Source organism: Leptidea sinapis, chromosome 42, assembly GCF_905404315.1.
Source record: "Leptidea sinapis chromosome 42, ilLepSina1.1, whole genome shotgun sequence".
In the NCBI taxonomy this organism is placed as follows: Eukaryota; Metazoa; Arthropoda; class Insecta; order Lepidoptera; family Pieridae; genus Leptidea; species Leptidea sinapis.
The window spans coordinates 3,600,976-3,615,116 of record NC_066306.1 but is presented as its reverse complement, the minus strand read 5'-3'; the positions used below and the strand labels follow the sequence as shown (position 1 = coordinate 3,615,116).

Below are 14,141 nucleotides of genomic sequence, written 5' to 3'. Positions count from 1 at the left end.
ACGCACGACTGGAGTTTACTGCTCAAGAACGATTGTCTTTGAACAGGTACTAAACAAAATCGGTTACAAACATACATACAGCAGAAGCTAATAAACGCGTATTAATTTAAAAAAATATATAGATATTAAAAAAATAAAATAATAGGTTAGGTTAAAAATTGTCTATTTGGCGTGAAATGCGCGATATATACTCTCCATATTAAATTAAACATTTAATTATGTGTATAGCTCATATAAATTTGTATCGACTATATTGATAATTAAATATTAAATAAATATAAAGCACACATGTTTATATATACAATACATGTCATATTAATGTATGAATTGTAACATACTTAGTACCCACGTGCTTATCAGATTTTCCGGCACTAGTATTTACACCACTTTCTTCCATAATTTGTAGAATTTTCACTTAACTTTATGAATGTATAACCATAAATCTATTTCAATAATATTATAAAGCTTCCAAATACAAGAAAGTGAAAGGTGCGCGAGAAATGATGCGCGCCAAAAACGTTACTATGACGTTTTGATGAGCAGATTTTACTATCCATATTTTACTCATACCGGGCGCCTTATATGAAAATCGATTCTTAAGGAGTAAACTCCAAAAATCAATATGTATAAGTTTTAAAATAAAATATAACATCTTTCTAATTGTATACAATTAATTTAATTATATTTAAATAAACATTCTATAACTAAATTAGGTGGTATAATATTATTTTCATTGGTCGTCATATTTTAATGCCTTCTTTATTACAATATTGTTAGTTCTACTAAACGTAAAATAGCACAAGGAATAATTTTTTTAAGGACTTCATTTTCTTACCTGAAATATTATAAGTTTTGGGTGAGTATGTTGTATTACCCCCATAATTATTCATGTCTTTGGGAAATAACTACCCTAGTTTAAATCTGCCTGCGTGTTAATGTTTCGTTAGATAACCTTATCTTTTAATTATTGGTTTAATTTTTTACAGCCCTAACGGATTACAGACGTTAGGGAATGATGTTTATTTTGGCTTCATTCCTTCTCTCGTTCCTGTGATATTAAGGCACTTAACAGCCGTATGTAAGGACAATCAAGTTATCGTATAAGGTATCTTTTATTATAGTCAAAGTCACAAAATCTTTATTCACTGTAAAATTTAATAAGTTATTTAGTGCAAGTCAGGATGAAGTACAAAAGTTACAATAGCATTCAAATGAGTATAATAATATTCATTAACAAAATTTGGGACATTAATTCCAACTATCTTTATCATTCAAATAATCCTTCACATTATAATAGGCCTTGTTTTGGCTAGGATGTTTTGGCTAGGATGTTAATTAATTTTTTACGATACATTTAAATTTTTTATTTGGTAATATTTTAATTTCATTTGGGAGTTTATTATAAAATATAACACAATCCACTTTAAAAGATTTAGCAATTTTACGGAGCCTAGTAGATGGAATTGCGAGTTTATGTTTGTTTCGAGTATTGACATTATGTACATCACTATTCTTTTTAAATTGGCTAATATGTTTATATTATCACTATTCTTTTTATATTGGCTAATATATTCTCTATATTAGGACTAGGGAACACTCAAAATCATTTCTAACCAATTTAGAAGTAAATTAATGCTTAGAGTTGGAGCCACAACCTGAGACTTGAACAATATATACCAAAACTTACGACCCATGAGTAATCGAACTGTTGGCTCAGTTGGAAAGAGCGCTCGGACGGAGCCCGAGAGGTCGCTGGTTCGAGTCCCGCATTGTTCATAAATTATGGTTACAGAGTTAATTTGTATAATTATTAATCCCAGAAGTGAGGGTTATCACTTTAAAACAACAAATTGTATAGAACTCTTTTAAATAACTCCAAAACAGATACATATTTTATGAATAGCAGTAAATGATCCTGTTTATCTCTTTTCAAACTTAACAAAAATAGGGTCTTTAGAACGCAATGTAATATGTAAATCAAATATTATATCTTCGGGTTTAGTAACAGGCAACACTCGATATCGGCGTAGCACCATGCAGACTGCTAACTTCATCTCCAACATAGCAAACTTTTGGCCTGGAAAATGTGTAATCTATACATATAAAAATGAATTGCTGTTCGTTAGTCTCGCTAAAACTCGAGAATTGCTGGACCGATTTGGCTAGTTTTGATCTTGAATTATTTGTGGAAGTCAAGAGAAGGTTTAAAAGGTGAATAAATAGGAAAATGCTGCTAAATTAAATAAAAACAACAAATTTGTTTTTCCTTTGATGTGTCCATACATAATTTCTATGATAGAATTTATTGACGCACGGTTTGACAGTTCTGCTGTGAAACAATTTCATTACGACAGCAGGGTGCATATTTTACGAAGTAATTTTTGATGTTATGATATATTATTGACAAATTCATATAAATACATTATTTTATTTATTATATACAGAACAACGTCTGTCGGGTCAGCTAGTATATAATAAATACTATAATATATCAAGAAGCACATGTTCTATAACTGATCACTGTCGTCTTATTGCTAACCAGAAATAGGGTAACCATCCGTCCGGATTAATCCGGAAATGAACAGACTTTAAGGCCCGGAATCCACCAAAGCGGAGAGTCCGGATTTCTCATTTGTCTATAGAATTTTGTACCGCGTCGAGCGATCAAGCGGCGCGGCTGAGCGGAGATGCGTGTAGGCGTCTCTCTTGTCCGGATTTTATTTTTAATTAGTTGGAATAAAGTTATTAAACTAGATATAAACTAATATCAAATAGTCTTCAATCTTTACGAGAATTGAAATGAAAAAAAGTCCAGACTATTATTAAATATCAGGCTATTTGTCAGGACTTTTAAAATTACTAAATGGTAAACCTTACCAGGAAGGTATATATACCCTTGGGTATGATACATACTGTAAAAGGCATAAATTTTCTCAACTTCCTTTAGAATTCTTTAAAAGGTGGTGTGAAACACGCCGAGCTAAACATAACTATTGTCAGCATGTCTTTGGCTCGCCTGAGAAATTTTCTTTCAAACAATATATCCAAATTATAAAACAAACAGGGAACCAGGAGATGAAAAAAAGGTTCATTAAGGTTTCAGAAAGGTAAATGATTAGGATTATCGATGAATCATGTGAGATTAAGCGACCTTTAAGGTGACTGGCCGCGTCTTTTTTGATGTTACTTATTTAACTGTTTTTTTGATAAATAAAGTGTCTTGAAAACTTACCAGTGGGAGGCTCCTTTGCACAGGATGCCGGCTAGATTATGGGTACCACAACGGCGCCTATTTCTGCCGTGAAGCAGTAATGTGTAAGCATAACTGTGTTTCGGTCTGAAGGGCGCCGTAGCTAGTGAAATTACTGGGCCAATGAGCGCAGTTGTAGTGCCGCTCAGAATTTTTGGGGGTTTCAAGAATCCTGAGCGGCACTGCATTGTAATGGGCAGGGCGTATCAATTACCATCAGCTGAACGTCCTGCTCGTCTTGTCCCTTATTTTCATAAAAAAAAATGCACTATGAAGGAACGCCACATATCCAAATAGTCAAGTTGATGATTTTTCTTCTTACGTTGGTAGGATTCGGAGTCAGGTATCAGATCCAACAGATTTTCTGAACACTCCCAGTGATAAAGGCTGTAGAAGACACACCCAATGCATCACCAAGCGATCGAACCATAGAGGACTTGAATCCCGACAAGTCGAGTTGCTCTGCATAACACCCGGTCAAATAGATAGAACTGATAATATATATTGAGTCTGGCCATAAATACTTTTACAATTAAAAATAAACAAAATATTACATTTGAATTTGGAATCTCTCATTTTTATATGATTGTTCATTGAGATTTCTCATTTTGGCGCCAATACATTGTACAATATTTTGCGATATTTAAATGGAGGTGGAATCGCTGTGATTGCATTACACAATGTAGGTATGGAGCCAAATGCAATTTTTACAACTCTCCGTACTCCATACCAGTTTTACAGAGTACAGCTTTCTCTAAACGCCATTATAATTTGGAGTCCCTAAAACAATCCGTACGATTGGCAGTGATGAATTTTCCCATGGAAAGAGTGAGTGCTTCTATTGATAACTGGCCTCAATGTTTAAAGGACTGTATTGCAGCCAATGGAGACCATTTCGAATAAGCTTTTTATATTTTAAATTGTTTTATATATGAATGTCGGAGAATTAGAAAATAAAAGTAATATGGCCTGTATGATTATATTCTACTCTGTGTATTGGGCTGAACTGATGGCGAACGTCAACTTTCAAAGTGTGTTTGAAGTTGTCACTGTGTACGTCACTGTCGGTGGCGTGATTGAAGTTAGTTATTATTGTCCATCAGTAGAGCGCTCATTGAGAAGTCGCAGTCGTCTTCAAGCTAGCGCCCGCGCCGGTTGTGCGCACTGATCGACTTAAAACAACATGGTGGATACCAACACCGTGACGCCCCATTTTAAATCCAAATAAATCTCCGAGATGTATTACTCTCACACACTATAAAAGTCATAAGTGTTGTTTGCAATAGAGATTATTTTTTTCTTAACTTCAGTATTTATGGCTAGTCTAGATATATATTATGGTCAGACTTCCTTTCAGTTTTCAAAAAGACCGTAGGTACTTCTATAGTACTGCTATACGACCTGTATAGCCGAGTGGTTAGCGATCCTACCTACTAAGCTAGAGGCCCGGGTTCGAATCCCGGTAGGTGCAAGCATTTATATGATGAATATTGATGTTTGTTTCCGAGTCATGGATGTTTATATGTATTTACTAGCTGACCCAGCAAACGTTGTATTCCGATATTGAAATCGCGATACAAAACTAACTGTTGATCGGAAATGGGTGAAAATTTGAACTTGTATGTATTCTTTAATGCTGACTCATATACAAACAAATTAAAAAAAAAATCAAAAAAATTCAAAAAAAATTTGACGTGGACCACTTACCTACCTTAACATTTAGGGGGATGAAAAATAGATGTTGTCCGATTCTCAGACCTACCCAATATGCACTCAAAATTTCATGAGAATCGGTCAGGCCGTTTCGAAGGAGTTTAACTACAAACACCGCCACATGAGAATTTTATATATTAGATGTATGTTTATATGTATTAATATATGTTTAAGCAAAGTATATTGTAATAAATATATCGTTGTCTTGTAACCCATAACACAGGCAATATGCTTAATTTGGGGCAACAGAATTTGTGTAAAAATGTGTCAATATTATTATTATAAGTCGGTTGAGTCCTCTAGACTAACAACTGCATATAGGCGGCAAAGATAGCTTATCATCAAATCAATACATATTTACCGATACAATTCCTGGGACCAGCACTAAACGGTATATAGGCAAACTGATGCCAGGTCGGCTCCTGCATGAACCTATCCGGGTTGTACTTGTACGGCTCCACGAATTGGTCACTTCTGAGGTGTAATACACGAATTAATAGCATCACATCGGTTCCTTTCGGGCATTCATAACTATCTGAAAATAAGAATATGTAAATCCTTACATAATTTATACGTCTAGATAGACTCTTGCCAAAAACAGGCCAGGAAAAATACTTTGGTGTGCGTGACAAGCTACGTCTTACACTCGCGATTAAAAGGCATAAAAGGCATTTATTTTCTCAAAATTGATACCTTTAGAATTCTTTTTGATGTCATTACACATTTGTATGACACTTTGTTTCTGTGCGTGAATTGCTCTGAATAGAATTTGGTTCTAAACATATTTTCTTTGACATTTTCACAGAATTTAAATCTACTTATAAATGATCTAAGTTGACTTCATAATATAGTCTAACGGCCGTTTTCAATAACCTATCTATCCTTAGATTAACTTGCCAGAGGTAGACAAATCTATCATTTTACGCTTACTTACATTGCAATAACCTATCGACATAAAGCATTGGACTACTTATAACTATATTGGACACTAGCTGACCCGGCAAACGTTGTTTTGCCATATAAAGTATAATTCACGCGATAGTTTTATAAGTAATAAAATATTGCCTATATTATAGCCTGTACATTATTTTGTTCTATTGTCAATAGTTTTTGCAGCGCACGCAATAATAGGTTTTCGATTTTACACCTTGTGTTACAAAATAGAAATTTTATTACGGATTCCTAATTTTGAAAAAAAAAAACATAGCCTATAGCCTTCCTCGATAAATGGACTACCCAACACTGAAAGAATCATTCAAATCGAAACAGTAGTACCAGAGATTAGCGCGTTCAAACAAACAAACAAACAAACACTGCAGCTTTATAATATTAGTATAGATAACTATGCATAGATAAAATCTTGTCATTAAACGGTGACAGCAATGAATCCGTAACTAACTATCCGTAATAGATACGTTATTGAAAGCGGCTGTTAAGCATCTGCTGGGATAAGTAGAACAACTCACTACACCCTCGTAGGAACACGGTAATATAATTATCATTTAATAACTTCTTTCAGCCTTTTCTTTGAGTTTTCTGTACAATTCATTTTGAGGGCGGGATATAAACTATTATTATAATAACATACTTAGTTTTATGGGTCCATCACTCGTTCTGCTAATAAAGAAAACAGGCGGATACATTCTCAAGCTTTCCTTAATGCAACAATCTAAATATTTCATCTGCGTCAGATCGTTCATAGTAGGTAAAGCATCAGACGACCCAAGGATTGCGTTGCATTCTTCGATAATTTTGTTCTGAAAAATAAAAACTCTCAAACATTTTCATAATTATATCATTCATGTATATATTATATCATTTATAAATAGAGTGAGAAAAAGGATCATATATCAGTCTTTCACTACGGCAGATGTCTGATGTGAACATCGGAGGTAGAAACTGGCATGGGTAGCCTCCAACTCCGAGAGGCAGACCGAAAGAATCTCGATGAGGTAAATACGTATAGGACCAATTCAATATACCGGCTGCTGTTTTCCCGAACCCGATGCGACTTAGAGACCTTCAAGATCGGCTCTCACCTTAAAGGTCGGCAACGCATCTCTTGACACCTGTTTTTGCGGATATCCATGGGATCATTTACCAATGCAGTGGCAGTTTATTGATGCCTTCTTAAAGAAATCAGCTGGACGGGAGACAACAAATTCTTCAAAGACATTTTCTACTTCCTCTCGGGTATTAAATTCTAGAAAAAGTAGTATTCTGTAGGCGCAAGGTCTGGTGAGTAGGGCGGATGACGGAGAGCTTCCAACCCCAGTTCTTGCAACTTGGACACCGTCTGCTGTGCAGCATGAGGTCGCGAGTTGTTGCAGGAGCAGCGGAGGCGAGCGATTGACCAATGCTGGTTGGAGATGTGCCAGCTTGTCCATCATTGTGTTCAGTTATTCACAATACACATCTTCAGTAATGCTGACCCCGTTTGGTAAGAAGCTGTGATGAATCACACTGGCGCTAGACCACCAAACTGTGACCATCACTTTTGTAGGGGTAAGTTTTCGTTTAGGGCATTGTTTAGGTGCTGAACCAGGATCCAACTAACATGCTGAGCGCTTGCGGTTATCAAACAGAATCCATTTTTCATCGCAGGTAACAATGCGGTTCAAAATTCTTTCATTTGTGTGTCTGTTAAGCAATGCAAGGCACGTCTCGACGCGTAACTCGCGCTGGCGATCATTGAGTCCGTGGGGCACCCATTTGTCAAGCTGTTTTACCCTGCCAATTTGACGCAAATAGACCAATATTGTTTTGACGCTAACGTCGAAAGCTGCTGCTTATTCAAAGCTTTCACAACCGCCTTTAATTCGTCATTGACGACCAAAGTTTTCGGACAACCGCGAGGTTCATTTTTCAGGTCGAAATTTCCAGAACGGAAGCGAGCAAACCAATAACAATAACAGGTGGTGCGTTGGTTTGTAGTGTTACGAGCGTAAACGTCGGTCATTGATGTTCCGCTTATGCCGCGTTGCTGTCACGACAGTACTCATATTACTTACTTACTCGAATTTTTAACGCATCCATAATGACGAAAAATATTGAAATGCGATAAAAATGTAACAGTAATCAATAAACAAATGACTACTTTTGGAAAAAGAATTCCATTTTTAAAATAAAATTAATTTCAAATTAGAATTCTTAGCCAAACAAAAATTATTTTGATTTGAAATGGCCAGTACTGCAGAACGGCAACTTCATAGTATTATATCATATTATATAAAGTATTATATCGGGACAATACTTGATATAAGATGAACGATACCTAAACAAGCATTTAATAAAGAAAATCTAACCTAACATGATTCATTTGAACTTTTTCAAATCGCATATTTCAATAGACACAAAGGTATCTTTTCGTCTATAGCTGCAAACATAAACTTCAAATCGGTGTTTGGAATCATCTGATTTGTTGAATAATTTTGGAAGAATTAATAATATGTATTTTCCAACAAAAAAGAGTAACATTGTTTTAATACATTTTTTATTCAACTTTCCAAACCATACTGATCGACTATTTAATAAAATCGTAAAAAGCTGCTCAGTAAACATACTTTTAAAAGATTTTTTTTTTCTATATGTCCGGCCAAAACGCAAAAACTACTAAATAGATTTCTTATTTTACATATTTAAACAACAAAAGATCGCGACTACATAATATAAGCTACCTTTTTTTATCACGCTAGATGCAGGGAAAATATTTTTACTGCTTTAAAGCATGTACGCGGATGACGTCGCGGGCAGCAGCTAGTTATTAAGATTTACAGATGTTACCTAATTAAATTATGGACAAATATAGATAAATATAGAAATCCTTAATTTTTTATTATACGTATTTTATTTATCTTACTGACCTGAATATCTTGATGATTGGCCAATATCATGAAAGTGAATTGAAGAGCTGTCGCTGTCGTGTCGTGTCCCTAGAAGTTATCTAAGTTATATTTAAATATAATAAGTAGTAAAAATTTAATATTTTGAAGTAGTAGTCTTCATGAAACTTATATACTCTACTTTATTGCAATCTCGGCAGAAACTTAACATTGTTTATACTCTAGATGGCCATTTTGGACTTTGGCCTTGCTTATCCATAGGCTTTTAAGATCAATGCCGAAAAGGTAAAGATTTCTAAGTAAGGAAACTGGAAGTTGGTGTATAGAGTAGTTTATGTTCTATTAAATCGACCATAATTTGCAGTCCAACATATTGAGATCTGATTATGGAGAGGGCCAGACATTAGCTCTTGGGTTGAATAGTTCGTGCCTTCTTTCTCGGTGCAGAGCAGTCTTGGAAGAAACTCCACGGTCAATTTTTAAAAAGTGTTTTACTGGGAGCTTTCACAACAAAATTTAAAAGGGTTGCTTCGTTCTTTTTTAACAAAATTGAAGCATTGTTACTCCTTGACAAACGTAGCATCCCCGCTATAACATAACTGATGCAGGATGATAGCAACGCTGCATCACGATGACCACTTTCGAAGCTTCAACAAGAAATTGCTTGTTGAATCTTTGAAATTGTTAGATAGAGATCCACTTGTCGGGACAGCGTTTAAATCGATTGACACTTATTATTTAATCTATCGCTATCTCTCTCTGGCAACTATATCTACACCAAAAAGTGTAGATTAAACGAGTTTGATCTAATACCTGGGTTTCCTGTATTTTCCGTCTTACCTCAAACATAAAGGTATCCACTTCATCATTAATGCCACTTCTATCAATAATACCATTTTTTTCAGCTTCTAACAGCAGGTCCAACATTGCCAACTTCTTTTTCCCATTTACCACAAATACATCATCGTCTTCGTGATCAAATCGTTTTATATTTTTAGAACACAAATCTTCAATTCGCTTATCAATTACATCGTCACGAAATTTACGTGTTATATATAATAAACTTAGAAATTCTTGACCGAGGCTAGTCAAGTAGTATATTAGATCCGAATACTGCCAAACGCGTTGTCCCCTGCGCACTGATAATGATCCTAAAGAGCTTAAACAATTCTTATAAGTAATTCCGAAATCTGTTGTTTCTTCATCTAACTTTGTACCCATGGCTGTCTCTGAAATATACATACATACGAATCTAAGTAATAAGTCCTATCTGTATTTGGCACAAATAGGTACAAGTTTATTTATCTAAGTATCTACTCAGTAATGATTTACAATTACCATTAATTTTTCGAGGTTTTCTGGGTGTCAGGTTTTGTAAAACACATCCTGGAATAAATGTATCTAGAACAAAAGTACACAACAATTCTTACATTTGTTGTATACATTTTCTTGTACATTGTTCTTACGAAGATAACTTTTGTTTTAGATTCAGTTTATATATATCTTCAGTATTGGAAGATTAAATAAACTCGATAGTAGTATTAATACACGTGGAATTTCGCGTAGAATTAATACACTTTTAAAGCACATAAGTTATCTTACGAATTAAATATTCCAACGAAAATCATACCACATATTGATCTGAGAGTGTAGTCTGAAACTATGTCTAGTATCCCTGTGTTAGGCTGTGAAACTTCAGGTTCAATTCTTTCCAAAAGTTTTTCAGAGTTCTCCAAAAGTATTGAATAGAAATTCTTAAGTATATTGAAATGAAATGCCGGAGTAAGAATTTTTCTTCGATGGTGCCACTTTTCCCCTGAAAAATAATTTAAATACCTATGATATTTAAATTGAAATCAATAATATCATAACTAATAGCAATGACACACTAAATACAATAAACTGCATTTCGTAAATATCAATAATAACCGTTGGAGTAAAAGTCCTTTCGCATACAGTGTGTTTAAACATGTAATAAATTATTTTTGGCTACTATTTGTCTAGGTTACGTTTCAAAAAGAAACTAATTAGTATAATGTGGTTTCCAGTAGTTTTTCATTTAATTTTCTTTTTTTCAACATGAGAATCTAATGAAGAAATTCAATACATTTCAAAATCTTAATATATATAAATCTCGTGTCACAATGTTTGTCCTCAATGGACTCCTAAACTAATGAACGGATTTTAATGGTGATTACTTCATGTTGTTGAGTGATAGGGTAGTTTTTATTTCGATTTGGGACCCATAAATATTTTTATTTTCAATATTTGTTTTGTATGGACATATTTTCTATGAGAGAATTTAGTGACGCACGGTTTGACAGTTCCGCTGTGAAACAATTTCATTCTAAGAACAGGGAGCATATTTACGAAATAATTTTTGATGTTTTGAAATATAAAACAGTTGTTTTTTTACTATCTACAGAACAACGTCTGTCGGGGCAGCTAGTTGTATTACAAAAAGGAAAAATTGGGACGAAAATTCACGAAAATAATTGTGACTTCTTGGAGACGGAATGCAGTTTTCAATCCGGGAATTTTGATCCTAAAGAGGCACCTCACTCTAGCGTCCTGTAACGGATAGATTGGACGCCATTTTTGTAAAAGTAGAGCAAGATCGGCATATCAGTTACAACATAGCTGAACAGCTGGGACTTGACCACAAAACAGTTTTTACAAAATAATTGAGACGTTACGTAATCTATCCCTTTTTGAAGAGATTGATAGCTGGTAATTAAAAGTGGATCACATACGACAAGAACCTATTAAAAAGGTCGTGGTCAAAGGTTGATCAGACTTCAGAGATTGTGGCAAAACCCAGGCAAACTCACAATAAGGTAATGCTGTGTATATGGTCAATCTGGAAGGGCAATTGTTCATTAAGAAGTTTTACCACTGGGCCGACCCATCGATGTGGGTATCTAATGTCAAAAATTTGAACAACGAAATTGAGAGAACGTGACAAGAATAGATTAACATAAAGGGTGTGGACTTTCATCAATATAACAACAAAGCACATATCTTTATACATTCATTAAAAATTAAGATAGTTTGGTGGGTCGTGTTAATACAACCACCATATTATAACCATAGCCTTGCACCTTTGCAACTTCCAATTTCCTGTCTCTTCAGAATTCATAAGGCAGTGTCAGATTAACATAAAGAGAGGACTGTAAAAACTACTTATCACGTTTTTTTATTAAGTCCCAAAATATCTAGAACCGGGTCATTTCACTTCGAAAAGATGCCACTTTTCTGAGTTTGTATTTAACTCTTCACTGAGTTTTTATATAAAATACGAATAAACTTTTTCCACAACTTAATACTCTTTCCCTAGTGAGATATAATATACCTATGTATTTATTTAGTTCAAATATTAACCATCACTCAAAAGCAATCCATCTCCAAGCAAAGGGCGAATGAAGCCATATAGATACCCTTTGCTGTTGTACCTAGTTCCATTTATAAGAGCCTGTAAAAAAACATTGTTTAATAATTACAATAATTTCATAGATGCCATTGCATAAAAGTATTGTGTACTAAATGAGTATTTACCTCAGCGTCATCCGGATTGTAAATTATTACAATATTTTTGTGACCGACTTTTAATCTAAATATTTTTTTATATTTACTTGACAAATATAATAAATAACGAAATAAACGAACTGGAAATATTAGTATACATTAAAGCATTTCACATTTTTAAGATGAATACAAAACTTTTTGTGTATACCGACCAGGTTCCCTTATCACCTCCAAAGTATTGTTCACTAAAAAAAAGCCACGGGGTCCAGGTATCTTTTCGAATTGCGCATTTTTTAACAATCGGTCCAAAATGACCAACAAAACAAAAATAATTATTAAATAAACAATAAACATTCTAACTATGAATTATACTTTTAAAAATACACAAACTTATAGGAATTAAATGTTATGAATGAAAAACTCAAAATGATAATAAAACAATAGGGCTTTGCTTGGCGTAAGTCCACAGTGGCAACACTTAATATACTAAGATGTGGGGAACAAAGCAATTGCTATAAATAAGTACAATATATTAACACAGTCGTAGCTTTTATCTGTGACGTTAAAAGGATATTGACTGCAATTCTACATAGCTGTACTGCAATTCACTGCATCACAGAACAGCTATCGCTATTTATTTTATTCTTTTAGATAAAGTACGGTCTCAACCGTTATTGGTGCAATTGTTAACATTGTGTAAACATTTAAAATTCGGGTGAGAATAGATTAATAATGACACACGGAACATACCAATTGCGTTTAAAAAACTTCTTTTTAGCAGAAGAAAGACGAGGTGGCCCATTAGAATAATTCCTTGATTTAATGTCAAAAACTTAGTCCTGCCTGCCGTCCTGTCAATTTAGAGCGAAAAATAAGACTGAAGTTTCAAAAATTCGCACCCAATCGTGTAAAATCCGTTTTTATGACCTGACCCCGAAAATATACAGGTTAGCCGAAAAATCGATGGCATCTTAGATAAAGTTTTTGACAGGATGGATAAAAGATGTTTCCATAATATGCTGTGTGTGAATTAAACATACTGAAACTGACTTAGGTTTAGATTAAACTTTTGTCCGTTAGGAATATGCCTGAAACATATGAGCACTGATCGCCGACAGATACCATAGTAAAAGAGTAAAAGAATAGTTTGGAATTTTGTTAGAAAAAGTATATTTCTAAAGTAGCTCAACAAACTGAATAACAATTGTAAAGTTAATGGATGGGTAGGATAGAGGGGTGATGAATATGAAAGCCATATCAATGAACAAAAATCACGATAGTTTGATAATAATTCTCTCCGTGACAATCTCTACCTGACACTAAAACCAAGATCGATCGCACATTTGTTAACAGAGATGAATCAGCTGACAATCGGAAGACACAAAATTGCCGCAATGCCAAAGGCTACCTATTCAAACTTGCCAAATCCAGAATACTATACGAGGCATTGCTTTCGTCGATCTTCAGCGACTCTTTTACACTGGTTTGAATTTAATTACACTTAAAAGACATGGTGGATGGACCTGACCAGGTAGCTGAAGGCAACACAGAAGAATCGATTGAAAATTAGAGTAGCATTACACGTAAAATCAACGAAACTATCCAATCTCGATTATAAATCTCCCACCGAAGCTGTTAAATAGAGACTTACACTGAAGAGACAAAAATACACCAAACTTTGAATTCACTTTAAATTACAAAAATTGTAGATTCTACAACTGCATTTTTAAATAAAAACTTCTGCCTCAGTACTTATTTAGTGTTAATTTCCACGCATTATTTTAGAAAAACAATATACAGCAGTTTCAATT

General features: G+C 34.2%; 1 protein-coding gene across 1 annotated transcript; it reads right to left on the bottom strand.

Annotated features, from left to right (window-relative positions):
• Positions 1–653: 653 nt before the first annotated feature.
• Positions 654–12,940, bottom strand: LOC126976788 (cytochrome P450 4C1-like). Its single transcript, XM_050825385.1, has 9 exons — positions 12,543–12,940; positions 12,361–12,470; positions 12,187–12,277; positions 10,436–10,621; positions 9,646–10,034; positions 8,827–8,895; positions 6,552–6,720; positions 5,325–5,498; positions 654–2,077 (listed from the first exon to the last, which is right to left on the bottom strand). The coding sequence occupies exons 1-9, from the start codon at positions 12,682–12,684 to the stop codon at positions 1,920–1,922; spliced, it is 1,488 nt and encodes a 495-aa protein (XP_050681342.1). The 5' UTR covers positions 12,685–12,940; the 3' UTR covers positions 654–1,919.
• Between the last annotated feature and the right edge of the window lie 1,201 nt (positions 12,941–14,141).